The sequence below is a fragment of the Cnephaeus nilssonii genome (genome assembly GCF_951640355.1).
Source record: "Cnephaeus nilssonii genome assembly, chromosome: 4".
NCBI lineage: Eukaryota > Metazoa > Chordata > Mammalia > Chiroptera > Vespertilionidae > Cnephaeus > Cnephaeus nilssonii.
In genome coordinates this window covers 63,989,177-64,016,039 of record NC_137075.1, presented here as the reverse complement: position 1 = coordinate 64,016,039, position 26,863 = coordinate 63,989,177, and the positions used below count along the sequence as shown (strand labels likewise).

General features: G+C 42.2%; 2 protein-coding genes across 4 annotated transcripts in view; one reads left to right on the top strand and one right to left on the bottom strand.

The window, feature by feature from the left end:
• The window catches only part of TRIP4 (thyroid hormone receptor interactor 4), a 78,919-nt gene extending 77,207 nt beyond the window's left edge, over positions 1-1,712 (bottom strand). The window contains exon 1 of the mRNA XM_079767787.1: positions 1,544-1,712. Coding sequence (XP_079623913.1) covers positions 1,544-1,644 — 101 coding nt within the window. The 5' untranslated portion in view covers positions 1,645-1,712. The remainder of the gene's footprint in view (positions 1-1,543) is intronic.
• A 4,089-nt stretch (positions 1,713-5,801) lies between these two features.
• The window catches only part of PCLAF (PCNA clamp associated factor), a 72,768-nt gene continuing 51,706 nt past the window's right edge, over positions 5,802-26,863 (top strand). Inside the window, exons 1-4 of one of the 3 annotated variants that reach the window (XM_079767796.1) lie at positions 5,820-5,955; positions 6,280-6,360; positions 9,879-10,041; positions 21,643-25,729. In XM_079767796.1, the coding sequence (XP_079623922.1) occupies positions 5,910-5,955; positions 6,280-6,360; positions 9,879-10,041; positions 21,643-21,688 (336 nt within the window). In that variant the 5' untranslated portion in view covers positions 5,820-5,909 and the 3' untranslated portion in view covers positions 21,689-25,729. Of the gene's footprint in view, positions 5,956-6,279; positions 6,361-9,878; positions 10,042-21,642; positions 25,748-26,863 lie in introns of those variants that run through there. The other 2 variants (XM_079767797.1, XM_079767795.1) reach the window with 2 other exon arrangements.

Sequence of the window (26,863 nt, the reverse complement as noted above, 5' to 3'; positions counted from 1 at the left end):
TTCGGATGATGCTCTAACCAACAGAGCCACCCAGCCAGGTCCTGCAAAATAAGCTTTTAAACTACAACCTATGAGAATTTAAATTTTTGTGAAACTATATAAGCAGACAAAATACAATTGGATTCGGAGACTGAGAAGACTGCACTAATCCATACTCCATTGTTGATCCATCAAAAATAGCATCCATATGTAATACTTTCAACAATAAAGATTTAAAATAAAATAGCCTCAATTGTTTTGATTGAATGACTTTTTTTGTTTGGTATATATTTTTTAAAGTCTAATTATTTTATTTGACAGCACTCCACTGCTTTAAAAAAATGTTTGAAAAACTATTTAACCTGACCTTGCTTTCAAACAATGGTATAGCCAAGCCATATGATTTGGCTGGATTTTTTAAAAATTCTTTTTTGATTTTTACTTTTTGTGGTTTTGTGTGTGTGTGTGTGTGTGTGTGTGTGTGTGTGTGTGTATCTTTTTGGCTGGGTTGTTGTTGTTTTTTAATAAGTCTATTCCAGTGTTTAAAAAAAAATCCTTTAATATAGGCTCTCTTAACTCTCTCCTTGCCAACACGTCTATTTTCTCCCAAATTTAGAAACTCACCTTACTTCCTACAAAAGTCCTTGAATTGCAATTCTGATTTCAGCATCAACGAACAGGGAACAAGAAACACAGGTTCCTTGATCAAGACCAATTTTTGTGGAAGCTTTTCCCTCTCACCTTCACCTATCCATCCTTTAGTTCTCGGGTTAAAGTCATATGTTGCAGGAAACTGCAATTTCTCAAATCTTAAGAGTCCTTTTCTCCGTGCTCCCACAACACCCTGAACTTCCCCTACCTCAGGACTCATCAACCAAGCAGAACCCAATTGTAGCAATTTTCTTTGTTGCTCCAGCACCTGGCTGGTAGTAGCGCAACAAGTATTTGTTAAATCAACTGAAAGCAGATATTAAATCATGTCACCATCTCCACTTCATAAGAATCGTGTAGTATGAAATAAGCTCTATTAGTTAGTTTATAGATGAGGAAACTAAGGTACAGAGGGAAATTAAGTAGCCCAAGGTTCCAAAACTAATAAATGACAACAGAACCTAGAACCTGGGACCCCTAAGCCAGGGGCTATTTGCACCGTACTACGCCGCCCCATTTAAATTATAGGCCCTACTTGACAACTCAGATGAGGCAAACGAAAATGCTCAGAATAAGGAATTTCTGGAAAGACAATTTGGCTTGCCCCTTCTCTCCGGAATCTGTAAGAAAACTGGCTCCCGGGACGGTCTTACAAATTCTAATGACAGGGATTTGGCGTTTTCCTAGGGGGTTGGGGGGGGGGGGTAAGAAAAAAAGACCCCATCAGCCTGACACTCTATTCCAGAAACAAAACTACAAAACCAAAAGTCAAAAATCGGTGCCCAGTGACCAACAGCCCTCTTATCACATTACTTCATTCTCATCAACTTTTTTAGCCCTCCCTGCTTCCGGGCTCGCTCGGCCCGCTCACTTCACAGAGCTCCTCCCCGCCTCGGACCCGAACCGCTCTTACTGCAGGATCTCCTCACTGACATCCAGGCCAAAAGTTTTCCGCAAATGCTGGGTACACCAGCCCACCAACTGCTCCCGGGGCGCCGCCCCAGCCACCGCCATTTTCCCCAGCCGGAACCAGCTGGGCTGAAAAAGCCTCGAGTCCCGCGCCAGACTGGTTCCCTTCGCAACAGCGACTCCGCGCGCGCGGGTTCCGCCAGGCTGCCCCGCCCGCCGCAGCGTCGCCTCCCCGCCCACCGGTGCCGGCTCCGCCTGCTTCCCGCTCCCGGCCGGCCGCGCGCTCGAATCTGAGCACTTGCGCGCGATTCTTCCGCGTTGGCGGATGTAGGACTCGGAAATTGAGAGTTCTATTGAGAAGGCAGTACGAATACCTATAAAAGCCACAGTCTGGGAAGATCAAAGCTGTAACCCATAACTTGAGGGGCACTTGCGTTTTATGTTCGAAGGGCCAATTTTAAATCGTCGGCTTTCTGTAAAATATTTAAAATAGTACTTGGAAGCTGAGGCAAAGCACTTCCTAGCATAAGAGTTCGCTCTGGTGGCAGTGGTTGTATTCATACCGCTCCCTCCTCCCACCCCCGCCATAGTCCAAGACTAGAGTCATGCTGCTAAAACCTCTCTATTTAATTTTTTGAGCCAGATCTTTCCCAGGGGAGCCAAGATAACTCAGCAAGCTCCATGGCGGTGCGGGGCTGAGGGCCGCGGGGGGAGGGGGAGCTTTATATAAAACAGGTGTTGGGATCTGGCTTTGAAGACCTTCCACATGAATTCAATGTAGTGATAAAAATCACTACAGAATTTGAAGGTATGTATTTCAATCCACGATGGCCAGATTTAAAGGATTTTTGCTATTCTTTAGATCACTGTAGACTCAGGAAAATTTAGCCAGACTTTTCTAAAGAGCCTATTTTTTCCTTTTTTTTTTTTTTTTAGAGAGAGAGAGAGAGAGAGAATGGAAGGGAAGGAGGGGGATAAAGAGAAACATCTATACACATGGATTGGTTGGCTCCGGCAGGCGCCCTAGGGCCAGGATGGAACCTGCAACCCAGGTATGTGCCCTCCACCCAGAATTGAACCCACGACTCTTTAGTGTGCAGGCCCACGCTCTATCCATTGAGCCATGCCAGCCAGGGCTCTTCTGATATATTTAATCAATAAATTTAATTGGCTGACTTTGTTTTACATTTATAGATTCTTCATTTCCATTAGGCTACTTAGACTACATTAATTGGATGCTCTTTCATCTTTTTATGCAAATGTTTTCATTGACAAAAATCATAAGTGTACTGATTTACATTGAATTTAGATTGTTTTTAGTTTGGAAAACATGATTTTCTAGCTTAAAAAAATATGCTGAATGTTCGTTATTAGTGGGTACAAGTTTTGTTTCTTCATAAAAATCCTCTACATTTAATACGAACTATAACATATCCAAGAAGTTTACTTGTTTCATTATCTGTTCAGTCTCCATAACTAAAATGTTAATTTCTTAAAGACAGAGACAATGACTTCAGTTTTATTTTACAACTAGAGGGCCAGTGCATGAAATTCATGCATGGGTAGGGTCCCTGGTGGCTACCTGCTGCCAGCCTAGGCCTTCCTTCATTCTGTGTCGCCCCTGGTGGTCAGCGCACGTCATAGCGAGCGATCGAACTCCAGGTGGGTCCATCGAACTCCCGAGGGGTCACATTGCATATTAGGCTTTTATATATATAAATAAGACTTAATACATAATACATATTATTATGAAATTACTAGGTCCTCAAGAATAAAAGTGTCCTTTTTTCATAAGGCCTGTTAAGGATTGTAATCTCTAGTTTGTAATGCTTGTAATATAAGGTAATACCATTTACAATCATTATCATTTATTAGCTTTTTGCCTGAGCAAAGCAAGCACACCTATTTAACATGACTTAAAGATATTCTTTCGTATAAACTTAGGCAGAAATTTTAATCATATATACTACAATTTTTCTTAATGCCCTAACCTAGGGCTTTGAAATTTTCAGATTCACACCACAGAACTCTCTGTGTTTTATTTAACTGCAGAGGAGATGCACTTCCTCACAGCAAACATTTAAATTAAGAATTTTTACTAGGGCCTTGGCTGGTGTGGCTCAGTTGGTTGAGTGTCATCCTGTACACGGAAGATTGTTGGTTTGATTCCCAGTCAGGGCACATACCTAGGTAGCTAGTTTGATCCCTGGTCAGGGTGTGTACAGGAGGTAACCACCCCAGAGGAGACAACTGATCCATGTTTTTCTCACATCATGTTTCTCTCTCTTCTTCTTCTCCCTCTCTTTCTAAAATCAATTAAAAACATATTTTTAAACAAATATTTTTTACTAGGCATCACTGTTTTTTCTTTTTTTTAACTCTAAAATTCATCCTTCCCTAACATATTTTTTATTCAAAAGACAAACATCCAAACAAATATAGCTATCATAATATGTATACTATCCTTGTGCCCAAAAGTATATTTGCAACTCTTTTAAGCAATTTACTTGATAAGTGGACTAGGAGGAAAAAACAGCAGATTCTCTATGTATTTCTAACTTCTGCAGGGGTCTGGGATATGAGTTCAAACTAAGTAATTCAGGTCTTTGTAGAAGCCACTTTAACGGGAAAGAAAATAATGTGTATTGCAGAACGATTGTGTATTGAGAGGGGCGTGGTGATAAATAACAAAGGACTCTACCCTGGAGCTTGTTGATTTTTCTGATAGGAATTTAGCTCTAATCTTAGACTACAAGGTTTAGTTAGACAAAGCTACAAGTAATTTGCAATACATTTCCTGCTATCTTAATGCTAATTTCGCCTGTTGTCTAGATTCTTTCATTCTAAAACACAAAGTAGTTGTTTTGTTAAAATACTAAAAAGTTCCTAAAGTATAAACAATCTATTAGAGAAAGTCAATGCTGTGCTGATACTTGCAGGGTTGCTTTTCAAGTGATAATTTAACAAAATCCCAAGGTAAACTCATCTGATGTTTTATGCATGGTATTCAGAGAGTGAAAATCACTCCCCATGGGTATTGTACTTAGATGATAGGCACAGGATAGAGAATATTGGCTCCTATTTTAGAGTTATGCTCACTGTCTGCTGGAGATGCAACAACACCATTTGGCATATTTTAAAATATATAATTTTATTAATTTCAGAGAGGAAGGGAGAGGGAGAGATAGAAACATCCATGATGAAAATCATTGATCAGCTGCCTTCTTCATCTCCCCTGCCTCCTGCATGCCCCCCACTGGGGCTCAGCCTGCAACCCAGGCATGTGTCCAGGGAAATCCAACAACCTTTCTGGTTCATAGGTCAACGCTCAACCACCCAGCCGTCCCAGCCCTACTGGCATATTTTTAACACCGAGACTATGCATGTCTCAAGAAAGCATTGTATTAGTTTTCTTTATGTGTGTTTGGATATACAACTCACTCAGTTTTCCCCTTAGTTTCACACCACCCTAAAAATGTAAAAACAGCCCTGACCAGTTTGGCTCAGTGGCTAGGGCGTCGGCCTGCAGACTGGAGGGTCCCAGGTTCGATTCCGGTCAAGGGCATGTGCCTTGGTTGCGGGCACATCCCCGGTGGGGGGTGTGCAGGAGGCAGCTGATCGATGTTTCTCTCTCATCGATGTTTCTGGCTCTCTATCCCTCTCTCTTCCTCTCTGTAAAACATCAGTAAGGTATATTTAAAAAAACAAAAACAAAAACAAAAAAACAAACGTGAAAACACACACCAAAAACCCTATTTATAAATTGCATTAGCTTCCTTTTCTCCCATTCCGTAGCATTGTTTTAGTTAGTGGACAGAGTTCCTCCCTGAAGTATTAAAGGAAAGTTCTATTTATTTTGATTTGCATGAAAAAGTCCGCTTCATTTCAGGTTTCACTTCCAGGAGTGAATCACTATGGATTTAACCCTAAGGTAACTTTTGAATAAATGGTAAAATTCTCGTTCTTTGCTCCCCCTCCTGCCGCTCGCAGTAGACCCATTCCTAAGTCAAAATGTCCCCCCACCCCCAGTTCAAAATCTTAAAACCCACCCTGGAGCCACCCCAGGGAGGCACCCCGCGACCGCCCATCTGGGGCGGTAGCAGTCGAATCACAAGCTTCTGCCCGTTGATGGACGGGTCAGCACTGTGCCAAGAACCTGCAGCTGTCTCCCTGGGCACTGGCCATTGGTTGCGGGGGACCGCGCGGAACCAATGGGGAGAAGGCGCGGAACCAATGGGGAGAGTCCCCGGAGTGCGCGGGAAAGAGACCACTATAAACTGTGCCCGGGAGACTCGCTTTCTTGTTCTTGTCCAGGGAGGCGCCCTCCGTGGGAAGGTCAGCGGGTTGCTCTCATCTCCTCGTGTCCGAACATGGTGCGGACTAGAGCAGACAGTCTCCCGGGCACCTACCGAAAAGGTGAGGCAGTCAAGCGCGGTAGTGGAGGGCAGGGTGTGCCCCTCACAGCCCGCCACCCCACCCCACCCCACCCCCCGCAGCGGGCGGCAGAGGCTTGTGGGGGATGGGGGGCCATGGCCTGGTGTGCCCGCTTACAGAAGGCTGGGAAGCAGCGGCCCAGCTGCTCAAACGGGAGGAAGAAGCCTGGGGGGCCGGGGAGGGTTAGCCTGCCGTTCTGGGTCGTGGGGCTCTCCGAGAGCTTGCGTCTGGGATTGTGGAGCGTGGGGCTCAGTGTGGGAACCTTACTGCCCGCTTCTAAACGCTCTCCTCTGCCTCTTTCCACAGTGGTGGCTGCTCGAGCCCCCAGGAAGGTGCTTGGTTCCTCCACCTCTGCTACTAATTTCACTTCGCCGTCCTCTAGGAAAGGTAAGAAGCGCCCGTACAAGCGCCTGGAGGAGCCCTCTCAAAAGGGGATCAGACCTGGCACCACAATTCTCCCCCTGGTACCACATCTCTCCTGATCTGCAAGCACCCTTACCCATCGTGTAATTTATTTTCCTGAGATCCTCATGCCCGAATTTCTTCCTTGTCCTATGAAATAATGAGGGGGTCTTAGCGTCTTGGAGAATGTGTGTAGAGGAGTGGAAAAGAATCTCAAGCCTCGATGTTAGGGATAAATACAATTTATCTTCAAAGCTATTTTTTCTGGTTTAGTGTGTTGTTGTTTTAATATTGACAAATGCCATTTTTAATTTTAAAAATTTTTTAAATATGTTTTTATTGGTTTTAGAAAGAGAGGGAGAGAGAGATAGAAACATCAATGAGAGAGAAACATTGATTAGCTGCCTCCTGCTTGCTACTTACTGAGAATGGAGCCTGCATTTTAATTGATTTTTTAAAAAATATATATATACACTAGAGTCCCGGTGCATGAAATTCGTGCACTGGGTGGGGGGGTGTCTCCTCAGCCCAGCCTGCACCCTCTCGCAGTCTGGGACCCCGCGCTCCTTACTGCCTGCCTGCTCGCTGCTCCTGCCACCACCACTGTGCACGCCAGCCATTAGCGTCTGCCCCCTGGTGGTTAGTGCACATCATAGCAACCAGTCGTTCTGCCGTAATGGTCGCTTAAGCTTTTAATATATAGATTTTTATTGATTTCAGTGAGTAAAGGAGAGGGAGAGAGAGAAACATCAATGAGAGGATCATTGATCGGCTGCCTCCTGCATATCCCACACTGGGATTGAGCCTGCAACCTGGACATATGCCCTGACCAGGAATCAAACTGTGACATCTTGGTTCATAGGTCGACACTCAACCACTGAGCTACACCAGCCGGGCTAATTGATTTTCCTTTTTTTAAGAGAGAAGGGAGACAGAGAAATATGGATGTGAGAGAGAAACATTGATTGATTGCCTCCCCTGGTGCCCAGTCCAGGGACCTAACCACAACTTAGATTATGTGCCCTGACCAGAATTGAACCCACCACCTTTTGGTATAGGAGAGGACACTCCATTCAACTAAGCCACACCAGCCAGGGCACAATGGCTTTTTCTTGTAAGAGATTATGTAAGCGTCCCTTTACTAGATTAAGAATTAGGATGACAGTTGACAGTACTAATCACATTGTCTTCTTAGTGTAAACGTTTTGTTTTCATTTCTGCACGTTTTTCTCCCTTCCCACCCCCCCTTTTGTTTTTTGGAGTGTGGTATCTGTGTGTTTCCCAACTTTACAGCTCCTGATACTGCCTTTGGGTCATAGTAATGAAAACCTGGTCAGGGAAATAGCTTCACACTGCTCCTGTGCAAGGATAGGTTGAGAAAATACCCTGCCATCTGTTGCCTCATTCCTTTTGGTAGGAAATTGAGCAGTAAGGAAGATTAATTCCACAAGGTCTAGTTAGGAACAAGGAAGCACTGCTAAGGACTTCATGTTTGTTTGTTTGTTAATTTCAGAGAAGAAGGGAGAGAGAATATCAATGATGAGAGAGAATCATGGACCAGCTGCCTCCCGCACTCCCCACTCTGGGGACTGAGCCCGCACCCCTGGCATGTACCGTTGACTAGAATCAAACCTGGGACGACCCTTCAGTCTGCAAGTTGACACTCTATCCACTGAGCCAAACCAGCTAGGGCAGGACTTCATGGGTTTTTATGTTAACTCATACTTCCCCCTATTCTAAACATTTTATTAGAAAATATTTACTATTTCAATCCCTTTAGATAAAAAGGAATAATAGGTCAAAATTTTTGGAAATAGATGAATTTATGGAGAATATCTTGTACCCTGTATCACTACACTAATTTCCACATAGGGACACATTGGCCCACTGTTGAAGCACAACTGAATAGGCCCTTAATGAACTTGTATTGTAAAGATGCACCTATTAATGCATTTTACAGATGTCTATTTTTAATCAATAATCAACTATATGAAATTGGTATTTTAAAGATGAGGAAATTTAAGCTCAGGTTACATACTTCAGTAAAGGTCACACATCTAAATCTGCAGAGCTCGATTTGAATTCTATGCTGAACTATCAGCTACTGCTATATGCTTTTTAAAAATATATATTTTATTGATTTTTTACAGAGAGGAAGGGAGAGGGATAGAGAGTTAGAAACATCGATGAGAGAGAAACATCTATCAGCTGCCTCCTGCACATACTGGGGATGTGCCCACAACCGAAGCACATGCCTCCGACTGGAATCAAACCTGGGACCCTTCAGTCCATAGGCCGACGCTCTATCCACTGAGCCAAACCAGTCAGGGCTGCTATATGCTTTCTAGTAGTGAAAGCATTCTCATTAAGTTTCCTTCAAGAAAGTTATTAACCAAAGGATCACTCTTTTTTAAAGGCCATTTGTACTTTTTAAAAAGTATAAACCATAGAACTTTAGATAGTATATATAGGAATACTTTTATCAGTTTTTTAACAGCTAGAGTTTGTGACAAATGTGTTCAAAGCAAAGGATATATGTAGTAACTTAAAAATTTGCTCTTCTTAGTATTCTAATCATTACTTTGTAAAAAGGATAGAAATTTTCCCTTTTATATTACTGTTTTAAATAATCAGGAATTGGATTTACTTTATGAACTTAAAAGGAGCCAAGAGCTTTGAAAAGTTGAACCTATTTATGCGGAAATGCTCACTGCTGTACACTACTTATTTAGCCTTCTATATTTGCTTTGACTAAATCTTATTAAATAAGAATTTGTCAGTTTAGCCTTGGCCAGGGAGCTCAGTTGTTTAGAGTGTCCTCCCGCTATGCCAAGTTTGCAGGTTCGCAGGTCAGGTCACATACAGGAATCAACTAATGAATGCATGGATGGATGGAAGAACAACTCTCTCCCTCACCATCTCTCCCTTTCTCTTTCTGTAAAATCAGTCAACAAATAATAAAAATTTTTTTTAATTGGCAGTTTATGGCACATGATGCTACCTTATATTAGGAAAAAGTGTGTCAAACTTTATTATCATGACAGTACACAAGACTCTTTGAATAGGTCTTGTAGATAAAATATGAAAAATATTTTCCAGTTGTAAAAATTCCATTAATGCTATTTTTCTAGGCATTATCCTTACCAAGAAATTTTGACTTCAGGTTAAAGACATTAGTACATTATTAAAATGTTTTTTAAGTGTTTTTCCTTAAGGCAGTGGTCGGCAAACTCATTAGTCAACAGAGCCGCAGTTTGCCGACCACTGTTCTAGGCTAAAGGATTATGATGATAAAGTATTATTATACATTATACTACAATACTGTATAATGTACTATTAACTGAATACAACTTTATTTTGTCACATTTTCTAGTTCTTCATTTTAAGATGGATGTAACACCATTTAATAACCTTTAGATTTGATGTTAAAAAATTGTTTCCCTGTAATAAACAGCTAATGTATTCTTAGTTCTTATTTAGTTCCATATGTTTATATTTTACAGCTGAAAATAAGTATGCAGGAGGGAATCCAGTTTGTGTGCGCCCAACTCCCAAATGGCAAAAAGGAATTGGAGAATTCTTCAGATTGTCCCCTAAAGATTCTGAAAAAGAGAATCGGATTCCTGAAGAGGCAGGAAGCAGTGGTTTAGGAAAAGGAAAGAGAAAGTAAGTTTTTATATTCTGGAATATAAGAAAATATTTTATTCTTGAAAATAAAAAACAATAGGATGTTGAGTAACTTTTAAGTTTCTTCTTGAGAAGTTAAGAAGATACAAACCAAGGGTTTTTAAAACTTGTGCTGATCTCTTATTAAAAGTCACTCCCAAGTTTCAAACATCAATGAAAGGTATTGTTTACTCATTCCAGTCACTTAAAGAGTATCAGTTCACATCAAGATGAGTGCTATGTTTATTAACTATGAACTTCCTGTCTTCAGTCTTTAATTTTTATTGTCTGTTTTCTATAGTCTTTTCAAAAAAGCAATTTCCATGTTGATTTATCTAGTTTGAGTTTCATTAATACTGCCCCTTAAAAAAACTATTAGTTTAACCTCCAGAAGAAATATATAACCAATGTAGAAAAGTTGGAAAATATAGAAACCCCATCACTTAGAAACAACTAAAACTAACTTCATTGGGTATTTTCTTTACAACTTCTCTATAAATACACTAGAGGCCCGATGCACGAAATTCATTCAAGGGCCTTGGCCCTGGCCCCTGCCCCTGCCCACCGCCACCATGGTTGGGGGTCTCTGCCACCTCTGCCTCGGCCTCTGCCTGCTGTGGCTTTGTCCAGAAAGAAGGATGTCTGGAAGGACATCAGTCTAATTAGCATATCACACTTTTATAATTACAGACTCGAGGCCCGGTGCACGAAATTCATGTGTGGGGGGGTGTCCCTCAGCCCAGCCTGCACCCTCTCCAACCCAGGACATCCCTTTCACAATCTGGGACTGCTGGCTCCTAACTGCTCACCTGCCTGCCTGCCTGATTGCCCCTAACAGCTTCTGCCTGCCTGCCATATCGCCCCCTAACCACTCCCCTGCCGTCCTGATTGCCCCCTAACTGCCCTCCCCTGCTGGCCTGATTGCCCCCTAACTACCCTCCCCTGCTGGCCTGATGGCCCCCTAACTCCTTGCTCCCCTGCTGTCCTGATCGCCCCTAACTGCTTGCTCCCCTGCCGGCCTGATCACCCCTAACCACCTCTGCCTCGGCCCCTGCCACGGTGGCTTTCTCTGGAAGGAAATCAGACGTCTGGAAGATGTCCAGTCTAATTAGCATATTACCCTTTTATTAGTATAGATAAGAACACTTCAAAACAAGATGGGAATAAAACTGCACACATGCAGAATTCAGTGTGCAAACTTTTTAGAAAGATAACATGCTTTTTAAGCTTTTAAGGGGGGGAAATTAATGCTCATGATAAGTGCTAAGCAAAAATTCTGGATGCAAAAGTACAATCTTTATTGCAAAAGTACCAAATGTCTTTATAAGGTATACCAAATATTAATAATACTAAATGAAAATATACCAAGTATCAATAGAAATCATCTCTGAGTAAAAACCTTTCTCATACTTACTAAGTGCTACCAATTTTCTTTTTTCTTTTCCTTTTAATATCTCCAAAGCAGCATTTATTTATCCTTTGAATTCCAAAACATTTAATTTAGAAGTGTGGCATTTCAGTAATTACTTACTCATCTTGATTGACATGGGCTGATACACATGACACTGTCAGGATACACAAAGATAATAGTCAAAGTTACAACAAATAAATCCATGATTCTTAAACAATTGCAACCCCCCCTCACCCCCCAAAAGTTACAGGTATCAAAACTTTAGATGCATTGCATTGAAAAGAAGGTTTGTGCACATCACAATTTAAAGAGGCATAACAGAGTGCTACTGAAACCTCACGTTAACAGTTTATTATAAAGCTGATGGAAAGGAGCAAGTGTTCTCTTTATATCACCTTCCCTTAACAGTTTTCCATTCAATGAAGAAAGAGGTGGGAGGGGTGAATTCATTTTTGCATGTACAAGCTGTACACTATCAGCTCACTTTAAATGGATTATTTAAATACTAGAGGCCCGGTGCACAAAATTCATGCACTGGGGGTGGGGGGAGGTGTCTCTCAGCCCAGCTTGCACCCTCTCCAATCTGGGAGATGTCCAATTGCCAGTTTAGGCCTGATCCCTTGAGGGATCCCAGATTGGAGAGGGCCTAAACTGGCAGTCGGACATCCCTCTCACAATCCGGGACTGCTGGCTCCTAACCACTCGCCTGCCTGCCAGCCTGATAACCCCCTAAATGCTCCCCTGCTGGCCTGCTTGACACCTAACTGCTTCCCTGCCAGCCCGATCACCCCCAACTGCCCTCCCCTGCAGGCCTGGTCACCCCCAACTGCCCTCCCCTGCATGCCTGGTTGCCCTCAACTCCCCTTCCCTGCCGGCCATCTTGTGACCACGTGGGGGCAGCCATCTTGTGATGACATGGGGGTAGCTATCTTGTGGCCATCTTGTGACTATGTGAGGGTTGGCCATCTTGTGGCCATCTTGTGATAACGTGGAACAGCCATCTTGTGATGACATGGGGGTGGCCATCTTGTGACGACGTGGGGGTGGCCATCTTGTGATAACATGGGGGCAGCCATCTTGTGACATAAGGACATGAGGGTCAATTTGCATATTACCTCTTTATTATATAAGACGATCATTGTAGCTTGTTTTGGCTAATTCTTTTTTCTAAACTTCCACATTGCTTTCACCTGGAATTCACAACAAGAGGCATAGTAAAATGCCTCACTCAGAATGCACTTGTCTCCATAATTTGAAAAGCAAGCTCCTGTGGGCTCAAAGCAGCCATCAATCCAGCAATGAAGATTTATTTGAAACTGCTTCCCAGGAGGTAGGGGAGGAGAGCTGAGTAGCTGTGCTGCCAATACGGATAGATTTAGCACTAGATATTTTGTGATTGTGGCAATGAAGAATTGGTGATGATGGGGCTTGTAGGTGAAGGAAAGGCCAGGGATCCAAAGGCTCTTCAGTTACCTTCTCCTGCTGCTCATTTACCCAGAGGGTGAGGTTGTCTCACAAGTGCTATGAATATAAGAAGCAGGGGAAAAGCCTGCCGGCATGACTCAGTGGTTGAGCATCCACCTATGAACCAGGAGGTCACAGTTCCAGGTCAGGGCACATGCCTGGGTTGTGGGAAAGATCCCCAGTGTAGGGCATGCAGGAGGCTGCCAATCAGTGATCTCTCTCATCATTGATGTTTCTTTTTCTTTTTTTAATCCTCATCCCAGGATACTTTTTCATTGATTTTCAGTGAGAGTGGAAGAGAGAGGGGAAGATAGAGAGAAATATTAATGTGAGAGAGACACATCGATTGGTGCCTCCTGCACATGCTCCTACCAGGGCCCGGGCAGGGGAGAAGCCTGCAACTTGCCCTTGACTGGAATTGAACCTGGGACCCTTTGGTCCACAGGCTGAGGCACTATCCACTGAGCCAAACCAGCTAGGGCTCATCATTGATGTTTCTATCTCCCTCCCTCTCTGAAATTAATGAAAATACATTTTTTTAAATTAAAAAAATAGAATCAGGGGGAAAAATAATGCCACTTAGAAGAAAAGACAATAGAACGTTTAATATAGATTTTATAATTGATAGGGGTTCAAGCTCTCTAAATAACTTTGAAATATTTTGTTTGTTTTTTAAATATATCTTATTGCCGAAACCGGTTTGGCTCAGTGGATAGAGCGTCGGCCTGCAGACTGAAAGGTCCCAGGTTCGATTCCGGTCAAGGGCATATACCTTGGTTGCGGGCACATCCCCAGTAGGGGTTGTGCAAGAGGCAGCTGATCGATGTTTCTCTATCATCGATGTTTCTAACTCTCTATCCCTCTCTCTTCCTCTCTGTAAAAAAATCAATAAAATATATTAAAAAAATAATAAATATATCTTATTGATTTTTTACAGAGAGGAAGGGAGAGAAATAGAGAGTTAGAAACATCGATGAGAGAGAAACATCGATCAGCTGCCTCTTGCACACCCACTTCTGGGGATGTGCCCGCAACCAAGGTACATGCCCTTGACCGGAATCGAACCTGGGACCCTTGAGTCCGCAGGCTGACACTCTATCCCCTGAGCCAAACCGGTTAGGGCTGAAATATTTTGTTTTGAAAACAAATTATTTGATTGGGGGTGGGCAGTGGTGAGGACAGGTGGGCGGGTCATGCCACATCACTGCCATTATGATGCCTCCCGATTTAAGACCCTGCTAGTTATTTCTCCGGCACCATGCAAGAGCCCAAGATCCTCCAGCACACCAAGTGGCCGGCCCAAGCGAAGGTGCAGTGACCAACATGGGCATGGGAATGGTGGCCAGGCTCAGTCTGGGGCTGCTGCTTCTGGTGCTGTTTCTACCCACACAGATTTATTCAGAAGTTCCTTTGCCCAGCACACCAGAACCTCCTGAAACCACAACGCTATCCAAATGTGCCTTGCAGTTATCAGCCAGTCTCCTTGTGATCTTGTTTGCCCTTCTACATCTCTACCTTTAAGAGACTCAGACCAAAAAAATATCTACAGTTCACCAACCCATATTCTACAGCCCAATTCATATGGCATCTTGAAGTACAATGTGACAAGGAAAAACAGGTCTTTATCAAATCTACTAATTACTAATCTACCAATGCAGGAAGTATTGAGAATCTCACATTGGACTGGTTTAAAGAATATCTGCAGTTTGACTACGTAATGAATGCCAATAGTAAATCTGCTGGAGTTTCATGTATAAGAACGAAGAAAGAGACAACTTAGAAAATTAATGTTGTGATAAAATGTAGCTTAAAAGTTTTAAGTATGGACACCTAAAACTTTACTTTGGAAATAAGAATAATTTCACCTGGATCTAGAGAAAAAGGATGAACTGTGGAATGGAGAGAGTCAGTTTATACTTGGCTTCATTAAATCTAGGAGGCAGTAAAAGGATTAGGTAATATAAAAAGCTTCTGTGATTTCATTTATGTGTACACTAGAGGCCCAGTGCACAAAATTTGTGCATGGGTGCAGTCCCTAGAACTGCTGGCTATCGAAGTGCAAGCGTCTGGAGTGGAAGGACAGGTCCCAGCTGACCTCTGGGTTCTGGGCAGCACCTGGGCCCCCGGGGCCCCGCGTGCCCCTCTCCCCCTGAGTCATGGCACCGGAGTCCCCATGCAGAGACCTGGTGAGCGTGGCCAGACGCCGCAGAGCTAGGCGGGCAGCGCGCTCTCTCCTGGCCAGCCGCGCAGACCAGCTCCTGTGCGAACCCACAGGGATGGCCCCGTGGTCCCAGCTGCTGCGGCCTGGCTCACCCAGAAGAGGCTGTGCGGGTGCGGGTTGGGCTCCTTGCGTGCGCCCAGCACCTGAGCACTGGGGCTTCCAGGCGCCAGAGCCCTGGCGTCCTGGGGGAGGGTAGCAGGTGGAGTGAGAGCGAGCTCGGTGGACACCCCGCATTTTCACCGCACCTCTGTCCCCATCACCCCCGCTCCCAGGTAGCCCCGGCGAGAGGTCACAGCCCTGTGCTCCTCCCCTCAGGCACCACAGGAGGTTGGTTGCTGCCACCCACCCCCAGTTCCCCGTCCCAGCATGGGTCCCAGCCCTGATTGGGCGATCAGGGCCTGCCGGCCACTGGTCACCATCTTCAGGGTGATCAATCAGGGCCAGACGCCTCGCCAAGCTCCCTCAGTGCCTGGGAGCCGAGTGGCGGCCACACTCTTCTGGCTCCCCCAGCCCCCCCAGCCCGCTCCCCGCTCCCCCAGCCCCCCCCCCCCCCCCCCACACACACACACACTCCCGCTGCTGATTGCTGTCTGCGGAGGTGATCAGCAGGACGATCGGGCCCCCACTCGCACCCACCTTGGCCTGGCACTGCCTCCTCAACTGCTACACCATCCCGCTCTTGTCCAGGCCTACCAGGGCCGGTAGTGCCTTCACTGCTGCCTGCTGCCAGTGCCACATCACCGATACCCGCCATGTTCTGCGCCGCCCCCTGGTGGTCAGCGCACGTCTTATGGAGTGGTTGAATTCCCGGTCTCCCAGTCAAACTCCTGGTTGAACGACCGCCCAAGGGGACAATTTGCATATTAGGCTTTTATTATATAGGATTGGAAGGAACTAAAGGTGTTACTATAAACTCGTAGTAACTCTTTCAGCAGTCCTAATTTGTTTTTAATTTTTAATTCTTTATGTTTTTTACTGAGATTTTACAGAGAGGAAGGGAGAGAGAGAGAAAAACATTGATGTGAGAGAGAAATATCAATTGGTTGCCTGCCGTTCACACCCCAACAAGGGATCAAACCCACTATGTGGGTATGTGCCTGAATCAGGAATTGAACCCTCCAACTTTCAGTGATAGGGAGGACACTCCAACCAACTGAGCCACATCTGCCAGGTCATCTGCAGTCCTAATTTTAAAAATTACAGAGAGGAAGGGAGAGGGTTAGAGAGCCAGAAACATCAATCAGCTGCCTGCCCACAACCAAGGTACATGCCCTTGACCAGAATCGAACCTGGGACCCTTCAGTTCACAGGCCGACGCTCTATCCACTGAGCCAAACTGGTTAGGGCTGCAGTCCTAATTTAATGTTGATATATTCTACATAAACTTTTACATTGTTAAGTTTTCACTATTTTCTTGGGAACTTAACTCTTTCCTCTGGGATTTTTGTATTTGATTTTGCATTTGACTTTATGTAGTAATTGACATGTGCCAGGACAATGCTGGATTCAAATCTACTACAAATCTAATAATGAGTAATTCTTGGATATACACTTAAAATTCAAATGACAAATAAATAAATAAATAAATAAAATAAAATTCAAGTGACAGATATTTCCTATCACACATTCTCACCCAATGTAAGTATCATATTCTTTATTTATTATATTTTTATTGATTTCAGAGAGGAAGGGAGAGGGAGAGAGAGATAGAAACATCAATGATGAGGGAGACTCATCAAATGGCTGCCTCCTTCACATCCTCTACTGGGATCAAGCCCACACCCGGGGCATGTGCCCTGACCAGAAATGGAACCGTGACCTCTCCTGGTTCATAGGTGGACATTCAACCACTGAAGCAGACCACCTGGGCCAGAGTACCATATTCTTTTAGCTAACTTGATCACTTACATTGATTTTGAAAATTAGAAGTACATTTGCATTGTTAAAATACTGTTTTTAATTTCTGCATATGCTGAATAATTTTTACAATTTAAAAACTTATCTGTTTGAAGGTGTATTTGACAAATCTTGAAATTAAGAGGCGATTGTATGAAGGAGACATAAATAATACATATTTATGTATTGGCAACTTGCCTGCATTCAATTTATAACCCTTTTGTGCTCTTTCTGTAAATATTTTTTTTTAAACTTTGTGAATCAGGATAGTTATATTTGGAACACTTTCTCTATCAGTCAGTGTTTTTAGATTGTTAGAACCTGGTCTAAGTGTACTTGATTCTGGACATTAAAACTTTTTTTATAACTACTTTGATATACAAAAGCCTTTTTAGAAATAGACACTCCATGAAATCTTTGGTTCACATGTCACACACTGATGCTTAGATTTTATAGTATCCAGCATGGCCACAGTACTCTTAAGTCTTAAACTAATATTTGCTATCTTTATTGTTTTTCATATTTTTATTGAATTTAGTGGGGTGATATTGGTTAATAAAATTATATAGTTTTCAGCTATACAATTCTATAATATATCATCTGTATATTGTATTGTGTTTACCACCACAAGTCAAATTTCCTTCCATCCTCATTTATCCTCCCTATACCTTCTTCTACCTCCCCCAAAAATATTTGCCATCTTTAGAAAACTGCACAGAAACAACCAGATCAACAGATCTCAAGCTATATGAGATCTATGTGTGTGAATACTTTTTTTTTTTGGCTTTATATCTGAACACTGTACATCGGTTTTGGATTGTATATTGTATTTGGAATTGATTTGTATTTAACACAAAAATAAAAATAAAATGGCTTGAAAAGCAATTAAATGAAAGTAAATGGCTGGAAAAACAATTAAAACCAAGTATTTGAGCCCAGCCGGCATGGCTCAGTGGTTGAGCATCCATTGATTTATGAACCAGGAGGTGGAAGTCACATGCCCCGGGTTGTGGACTTGATCCCCAATAGGGGGCGTGCAGAAGGCAGCTGATCAATGATTCTTTTTCATCACTGATGTTTCTCTTTCCTTCTCCCTTCCTCTCTGAAATCAATAAAAGTTCTTCTAAAAAAATAACAAAACAAGTATTTGACATATAAAGTGATGTTTATGCATATACATTTTTAAGAATTATTCAATACTATTCATAAGGTCATTTGGTAAATGATTACTAAGCTCTTACTGTCATATGAGATATTTAAAAGGAATGTCAAACTTTGGAGTAGGAATTAAATTTTATTTTATTTATTTTTTTTAATTTTTTTTTTTTAGGAATTAAATTTTAGACTTTTTAGCTATATCACTATTATTATTTTGGGTTTTAATAAAAATCAACAACCAAAGAGATACATTTTTGGCTAGAGCTTTTTAATAAACTTGATTTAATGATCCTGTAAGTGTCTTCTATCTTCTAGTTCACTCTCACTGGCACCATTCTTCCTTGTACTTTCTCATTCTAATATGAACAAGCTAATAGTCAATATGAGCTCTAGAATAAATTACAATTCTTTTGAATTATTTGTGACTTGCATTAAGGAAACAAAATATTTGGCAATGCAGCCCAATATGGCTATACCATTGATCATCATAGCAATACAACCTATATTACAGACTTTCTATTATATGGAGAAAGATTACACATATATTCTCATTAAAAACTTTGATGTTTCCTATATAATAAAGAGGGAATATGCAAATTGACCATAACTCCGCCACAAAGATGGTGGCGCCCACAGCGGAGGCAGGGTTTCTGTAACACCAGATGGCTGCACCCACAGTGGAGGCTGAGTTCCTGTAATGAGCCTTAACGAGCAATCAGCAGGGACCTGAGGCTGCGCCCCACTCGCCGCCTCCGTAGGGCTTGACAGGGGACTTCAGGCCGCACCCCCCACCCTAGCGCCAGGCCAAGGGACTTCAGGCCCCGCCTTGGCACCAGGCTGGGGGACCTCAGGCCACGCCCCCTGCCTGGCAGGGCTTGATGGGGGGCCTCAGGCCACGGCCCCTGCCCCGGCACCAGGATGGGGACCTGAGGCTGTGTCCCCCGCCTGGCGGGGCTTGATGGGGGACCTCAAGGTGCGCGCCCCCCGCCCCATTGCTGGGCTGGGGGATCTCAGGCTGTGCCCCCCGCCCCGGCGCCAGGCCGGGGGACCTGAGGCTGCTCCCCCCTGCCCGGCGGGGCTTGACAAGGGTGGGACCAGCCGGGTCTGGATCTAGCCCAATGGTGGGGGGGGGGGGGGGCGCGGCCGGGTCTGGGTCTCGTGCGATTTTGAGGCGCATGTGGGTGGGTGGGGACTTGACTCTGGGTCCCGTGGTGCGCCCCAGACTCTGACAGGAGGAAGATTTTCATATACATTTCACTAATTTTCTTTCATCTCTGACATTTCTATTATAGAGAAAGGGCAAATAGCAATATTAAAATATTTCTTCTAATTAATCCCCTTTTAATGTACATGAATTTCGTGCACAGGGCCACTGGTGGTATAATAAAAATATTTATATTACTCCTTTAGTCTCCTTTTCAAAAAACTTTTTAATTGACTTTTTTTAGAGAGAGAGGAAGGGAGAAGGAAAGAGAGGCAGAGAAACATCAATGTGAAAGTGAAACATTGATTTGCTGCCTCCTGCATGCCCTGTACTGGGGATCAAGCCCACAACCCGGGCATGTACCCTGACTGGGAATGGAACAGTGACCTCCTTGTTCATAGGTCGACCTTCAACCACTGAGCTACACCGGCTAGGCCAAACTGGTATTCTTTTTTGTTTTTTTTAATATATTTTATTGATTTTTTTTTTACAGAGTGGAAGGGAGAGGGATAGAGAGCTAGAAACATCGATGAGAGAGAAACATCGATCAGTTGCCTCCTGCACACCTCCTACTGGGGATGTGCCTGCAACCAAGGTACATGCCCTTGACCGGAATCGAACCCGGGACCCTTCAGTCCGCAGGCTGACGCTTTATCCACTGAGCCACACCGGCCAGGGCCAAACTGGTATTCTTAAGGTGCACAGGTTGATGCCCAACCAACTAAGCCACATCGACCAGGGCAAGCCTCGTTTTTTGTTGTTGTTTTGCAAACCTCTTTCTTAAATTGGTCTTTGGGAAAGTTGTAATTACCCATTTATTGATAGTAAATCAATAGATTAACTATTAATGGTAAACTACCAGTTTATCAAAGGACTTCTGCTATTAACTCCCTAGTTCATAATCTGGAATATGATATCTCCTATAGCTTTATTTTCCCCATAAAGGCAGGATAAACTCCATTAGCTACATGGGGGAGTCAGAATCAAGAAAGACTAACAGCTACTTAAAACCTTGAACAGAATCATAATACTTATAGTAAATCAAGTCCTTGCAAAAAGGAACTTTGGTTCATGATGGTGTTCATTTGTTAACTATTAAATTTCTAGGAAAATAAAAATAAAGATATCTCCGTAATCTAATAGGTGAGTTAATGATAATTTCATACCAAGTCAAAATACCTTTGTTTTACCTTCCTTATTTCACTAGTTCTATGACCATTCAGCTTAATGGATCTAAATTGAAAGCTGATTATTTTAGGATAGATCTCACAAATTTTCATCCGCTCTAAAAAAGAAAAATTCTGATTTATGATTACGTGGTTTTTTTTTGTGTGTTTTTTTTTTTAGTATTTTTATTGATTTCAGAGAGGAAGGGAGAGATAGAAACATCAATGATGAGAATCATTGATTGGCTGCCTCATGCACGCCCCCTAGGGGGGATCGAGCCCACAACCTGAGCATGTGCCCTTGACTGGAATCGAACCCTGGGACACACCAGTCTGCAGGTCGACACTCTATCCACTGAGCCAAACCAGTTAGGGCATGATTACGTTTTTTATGTGATCTTTTTTTCTGTAAAAAGCATGAGTACAAATGGCTTTGAGATAATGTAACTTATTTTTCATATTTTTAGATGCCAGCTTAAACAATTGGGGTTTTTTCTAATTAGGTAATATATTCATATTGTTCAAAAGGGTATACAGTCAAATATGACAACTTTTCTCTGCTCCAATGGATTGTAAATTTTTTTTTTTTTTTGCTTTTTACTATCACAAAGTTCTTGCTGAAGGATTTTATTCCACTTTTATCATCCACTTAACATGTTGAAATAAGATGCTATAGAAACAGATTTCTTTCTTTTATAAAAATGGCAACATATCCTAAAGAAGAAACACTGATTTTATAAATTGACAAAATAAATTGTTAAAACATTTTGTTGCTTTAGCACAGGGGTGGGGAACCTTTTTTCTGCCAAGGGCCATTTGGATATTTATAACATCATTCGAGGGCCATACAAAATTATCAACCTAGCCTGCTATATTTGGTTAAACATTTAATTAACTCACCCCTAAAGTCTAGTGCTAGGAATTTGTAGGTGTTTCAATAAATGGTTTTATTTTTCTCTCATTTCCAGTCACTTGACCAGACCCACTGCACTGTTAATTAATGTTCCTGATTTATATGTTTGTGACTATTTTTTAAAAAAAACACAGTTGATACTATTGAAGTTCTCTGTTCTTTCCACAGAGTACATCCTTTGCCACCTGATGACACAGATGACGAAAAAGAATAGAACTTTCTTATTCATCTTTGACTAATGTCTCCTGTTTACTCTGGTATTCTAGGATGTAAATTTGCATAAATGTGTTTGTTCCAGTTAGCTTTGTTGAATAGGCTTTTAATTAAAAATGAGGGTTATAAAAACAAATAAATAAATAAAAAATAAAAATGAGGGTTACATATAGTTATTCAAAAGCAACTAGTTATGATATTGGAAGATTTATGAGATAATTATGGTTACTTACCTTAGAATTCAATATAATGCAGTATTTGGTTTCTTTTACCTGTTATTAAGTTTCTTATTCTTGCTAAAAAAATCATTGCATGTTGTATACAACAAATCTGCTGTTTTTGAGATTTGCTTAGATTTTTGTACTGCTGCCATTTTTTTTTTTTTTTTTTACTGCTGCCATTTTTATTGGCATTAGATTTTTTGGGATGGTGCCATATTTTCGTTCCTTTTATTTGATTTAAAGAGCAGAGTTGGATTTCCGCACATTTAAAAAAAAATCAGTATTAATTAAATCACACCTGTATCCGTTTTAAGATTGGGGGCCAATGTTGAAAAAATTTGATGGCTATCTGTGTTCTCCATAGGAAAAAAGTAAGGGCAATTTGATCCTGAGAGTTTCAGGCAGGAAGATTTCATAGACTACATTAAAAGAGAAGAATTTTCTTAGAATATGAATTTGATTTGGTATCATAAAATAGTGCTCTGTGGAAATCAATAAATCATGAAAGGCAAACATGCCATAAATCCAGAGCTATGTCTAAAGTTCTTAGAGCTACCTTTATATTTTTCAAGATAACAGGGGTATAATTGAAGAGGTGGGTGTAATATAACTTAGTAACAGTAATTCTTGCTTCCTCATCACTTTTTTTTTTTGCTGACATCTGTTGTCAAAATTAACCATGTTTTAACAGATATGTTTTTCTGAAGTTTGTTTTTAATAAATGAATACTTACTTTCACAATAGATTATATCCATTTGTGTGCTTCCTAAGATTCTACTAGATACTTCTGTTTTATTTCTTCCAAATACAAATCTGTGCATTGATCTGATTTTATCCCCTTCCACACTGAGTCCTGATGACTCTAGATTACATTTTTTTTTGTCTTAGAGGTTGATATTAAACAGAATGTTACTGAATTTCAAGTAGAGTTTTATTTTAAGTACTTCATTAGGCTTCTTATTAAGGAGAAGCTCAAATCAACTCTTAGCTAATGTTTTTTTAAAATATATTTTATTGATTTTTTACAGAGAGGAAGAGAGAGGGATAGAGAATTAGAAACATCGATGAGAGAGAAACATCGATCAGCTGCCTCCTGCACACCCCCTACTGGGGATGTGCCCGCAACCAAGGTACATGCCCTTGACCGGAATCGAACCTGGGACCCTTGAGTCTGCAGGCTGACGCTCTACCCACTGAGCCAAACCGGTTTCGGCTCAAATAAACTCTTATTAAAGTCACGTATTGATGGGTCTGAAACCTGATTTGTTATTTTTCACTGATGGAGAGAGAAACTTTTTGGTGGTGTGTCCCATGAAGTATAATTTTGATATGTAATTAAAAAAATTTGATCTAATGAAACTACAGTCTCTTCAAATATACATTTGATGATGTCTCACTTTTATTAGGCAGAGGTGTCTGTTCCATGTAATGTTTTTCTGTCAAAGCTTTTTGAAAATTTAGATTGGCAATCTAGCCTCTTCTGAAAACATAAGGGAAGTATAGATTCCCTGTTTCCATTGAAATTGGTTGGCAACTATTTGTTTTTTGTTTTGTTTTTATTATTGATTTTTAGAGACAGATGTGAGAGCTTAACATCTATGGATCGATTGCCTCCTGCACTCCCCCTACCTGGTGGATAAAGCCCCAACCCGGGCATATGCCCTGACTGGGAATTAAATTGGTGACTTCTCAGTGCATGGGGCAATGCTCAACCATCTGAGCCACACTGGCCAGGGCTGCAACTCTTAATTGTGAAAAACATCATGAGTTAAAATTTTGAATTTTTGTAATTTCCCTCTTCCTATTCTACGCCCCGCCCCCCCCCACTTCCTATTCTTGGTTCTGTCTTTGACATAACACAGAACAAGTTATTCCTTCCACATGGAAACCTTCAAGTACTTAAAGATAGCTGTTATATCTTTAGCCTTCTTTTCCTAAGGCTAAACATTCTATTGTTTATGTCACATATATCCTAAGTTAGTTTCTCTAAGTCCCTTGTGTAAGGGGCTATGTCTTGTGTTGTATATTGCTTTGGCACATAAATAATAAATTTGGCTACATTTCTTGTAACTGATCCAAGTAGTCATTAATTATTAGATTTTAGTTTTTGTATCTTTTAAAAAATATATATATTTTATTGATTTTTTTACTGAGAGGGAGAGAGAGGGAGAGAGAGCCAGAAACATCGATGAGAAACATCAATCAGCCACCTCCTGCACACCCCCTACTGGGGATGTGCCTGCAACCAAGGTAAATGCCCTTGACCGGAATCAAACCTGGGACCCTTGAGTCCACAGGCCGATGCTCTATCCACTGAGCCAAACAGGCTAGGGCTGTTTTTGTATCTTTTATATTTGGAGATGCCAATGGAACTCTGATAATATTTAAATATTAATTATTCTAAGAATATTTAAATATTCATTATTGCATAACAGAGTTATAGTTTGCAAAAATAAACATTAGACACCCTAATTCTTTCTTAAATGATTACAAAGAGCAATAAAAAATGGGGGGGGGGGGAAGCTCTTAAGAACTAAGAAAAGCCTGGAAGTCATATCTACAGGATAAACGTACTGTACTGACTTTGAAGGCTATTTGAGATCTAACCTAGATCTGAAAGCACTGTCTTAATTATGGTTCATATTAAGAATATAGACTCCTGTCCTAGCCGGTTTGGTTCAGTGGATAGAGCATCGGTCTGTGGACTGAAGAGTTCTGGGTTTGATTCCAGTCAAGGGCACATGCCCGGGTTGTGGGCTTGATCCCAGGTAGGGAGCGTGCAAGAGACAGCCAATCAATGATTCTCTCATCATTGATGTTTCTATCTCTCCCTCTCCCTTCCTCTCTGAAATCAATACAAATATAAAAAGAAAGAAAAAAAGAATATGGACTCCAATAGTACTGCTCACAAAATCCTCTAAGTGTAGTTAAACTCACATAGCTAATTTTAGGTGTGGGTTGTGCTCTTTATCTTTAGAGGCCTCTAAACAATGACTACACTGAAAATGATAGAATAATAGAAGTCATGTGACTATTTAGGAGTCAAGCCAGTTATATACCTACTAGAGGCCTGGTGCACAAAATTCATGCACTGGTTGGGGGGGGGGGGTGTCCCTCAGCCCAGCTTGCACCCTCTCCAATCTGGGATATCCCTCTCACAATCCGAGACTGCTGGCTCCCAACTGCTCACCTGCCTGCCTGCCTGATCACCCCCTAACCACTCCCCTGCCAGCCTGATCAATGCCTAACTGCTCCCCTGCTGGGCCGATTGCCCCCAACTGCCCTTCCCTGCTGGGCTGGTCACCCCTAACTGCCTTCCCCTGCTGGCCATCTGTGGTGGCCATCTTGTGACCACATGGGTGTGGCCATCTTGTGTGAGGGCATGATGGTCAATTTGCATATTACCTCTTTATTATATAGGATGAAAAAGTGACTACTAATAAAACTGTAGGAAGAGAGGATCTAAATGAGTACTGTCATTTCGTCAGGCAATGGGAAAAAATGGTTGTTGCATAGGAATTTTCATTTCTATATTGGCCTAAACTACCACATTTAATCTTTATTAATTGTACTCAATAAAACATTTCTATAGAACACATTTGCCATAATGTTTAAAACTTTTTATAGACATGTAGTCCACTGTAGTTTTAGATAAGTCATTGTTCATTGGGCTCATAGTTTTACTTTTCTAATTTAATTTTTTAAAATAAATCTATTGGCAATTAAAATATCAAGTTCTATTTTGTCATGGTAATGTTTTATCACTTGCCACAGCCAGGTTTTTTAAAGAACACTTAATTACTGGATGTCCTCAGAGTCTATTTGAATTGTGTGTGTGTGTGTGTGTGTGTGTGTGTGTGTGTACTTACACATGTATGCATGTCCATGAGAAGGGTTGTAATGTTTTAGGCTTATTAAACAACCTACTATTGACATTTTATTTTTTATTAATCCTCACCTGAAGATATTTTTCCCACTGATTTTTAGAGAGAGTGGAAGGGAGACACACACAGAGAGAAACATCCATGTGAGAGAGACACATGGATTGGTTGCTTCCTGAGAGCTTGCAACTGCAGTATGTACCCTTTGACCTGAATGGAACCCCGGATCCTTCAGTCTGAAGGCGGACACTCTATCCACTGAGCCAAACCCGTTAGGGTGAAAGACAAAACTCACCATTCCTATGAGAGGCTGTCAAAGGAGAATGAAGTGCATAAGAAAACTTTCAACATTAAAGATTTTAAAAGGCCATTTGAAACACAACTGAAAATCCACAAGAGGGAGGTGCTTGCTAAACTGCTAGAAAAGAGAATTCCCACAAGGAACGAGAGAGAGAGAGAGAGAGAGAGAGAAGAGAGAGAAGAGAGAGAAGAGAGAGAGAGAGAGAGACCAATGGGCTCAGGGTGGGAGGAAGCAGGTGTTCATAGTAGCTCGGGGGTAGGGGTGGAGGCGTGGGCACAGCTTAAGGGAAAAGCAAGCTGGGCTTTGTGACTCCGGCTGTGAAGCGTGCGCTCTAAGACTAGGAGCAGAAGGTAGAAGGGTGTTGTCCAAGAACAGTACACGCTCCCAGCTACCTCCTGATAGTCCCAGAAGAAATGGGGGTGTTTTTGAGGCACTTCCGCTTAGCAACCCCACGCGGTTGCTAAGGAGGGGCAGGAGTGGGGTGACCCGGAAGTGGTTGTGTCCATTTCTCGCTAACTGCTTTAAGTTTGTCCTATCCAGAGCGCCCGGGTGCTGGGCTCCAGGCGGAGGGTGGGGCCAGTGTTAGTGGTTCCGGCTCGGCTCCTGTCGCCCCTCGGCTCCTCGCCTTCCCCCTCCCCTCCCACACCTCTCCTCCCTCGGGTTCCTAGGAAAGAGAGAAGCTACCGCTGTGGGTGGGTGAAGGAGCGCTCGTCGCCTCTGGGAGGGGACCGCGCCTGCCCCTTGTGATCCCCGGAGCACCACCAGACCACGTA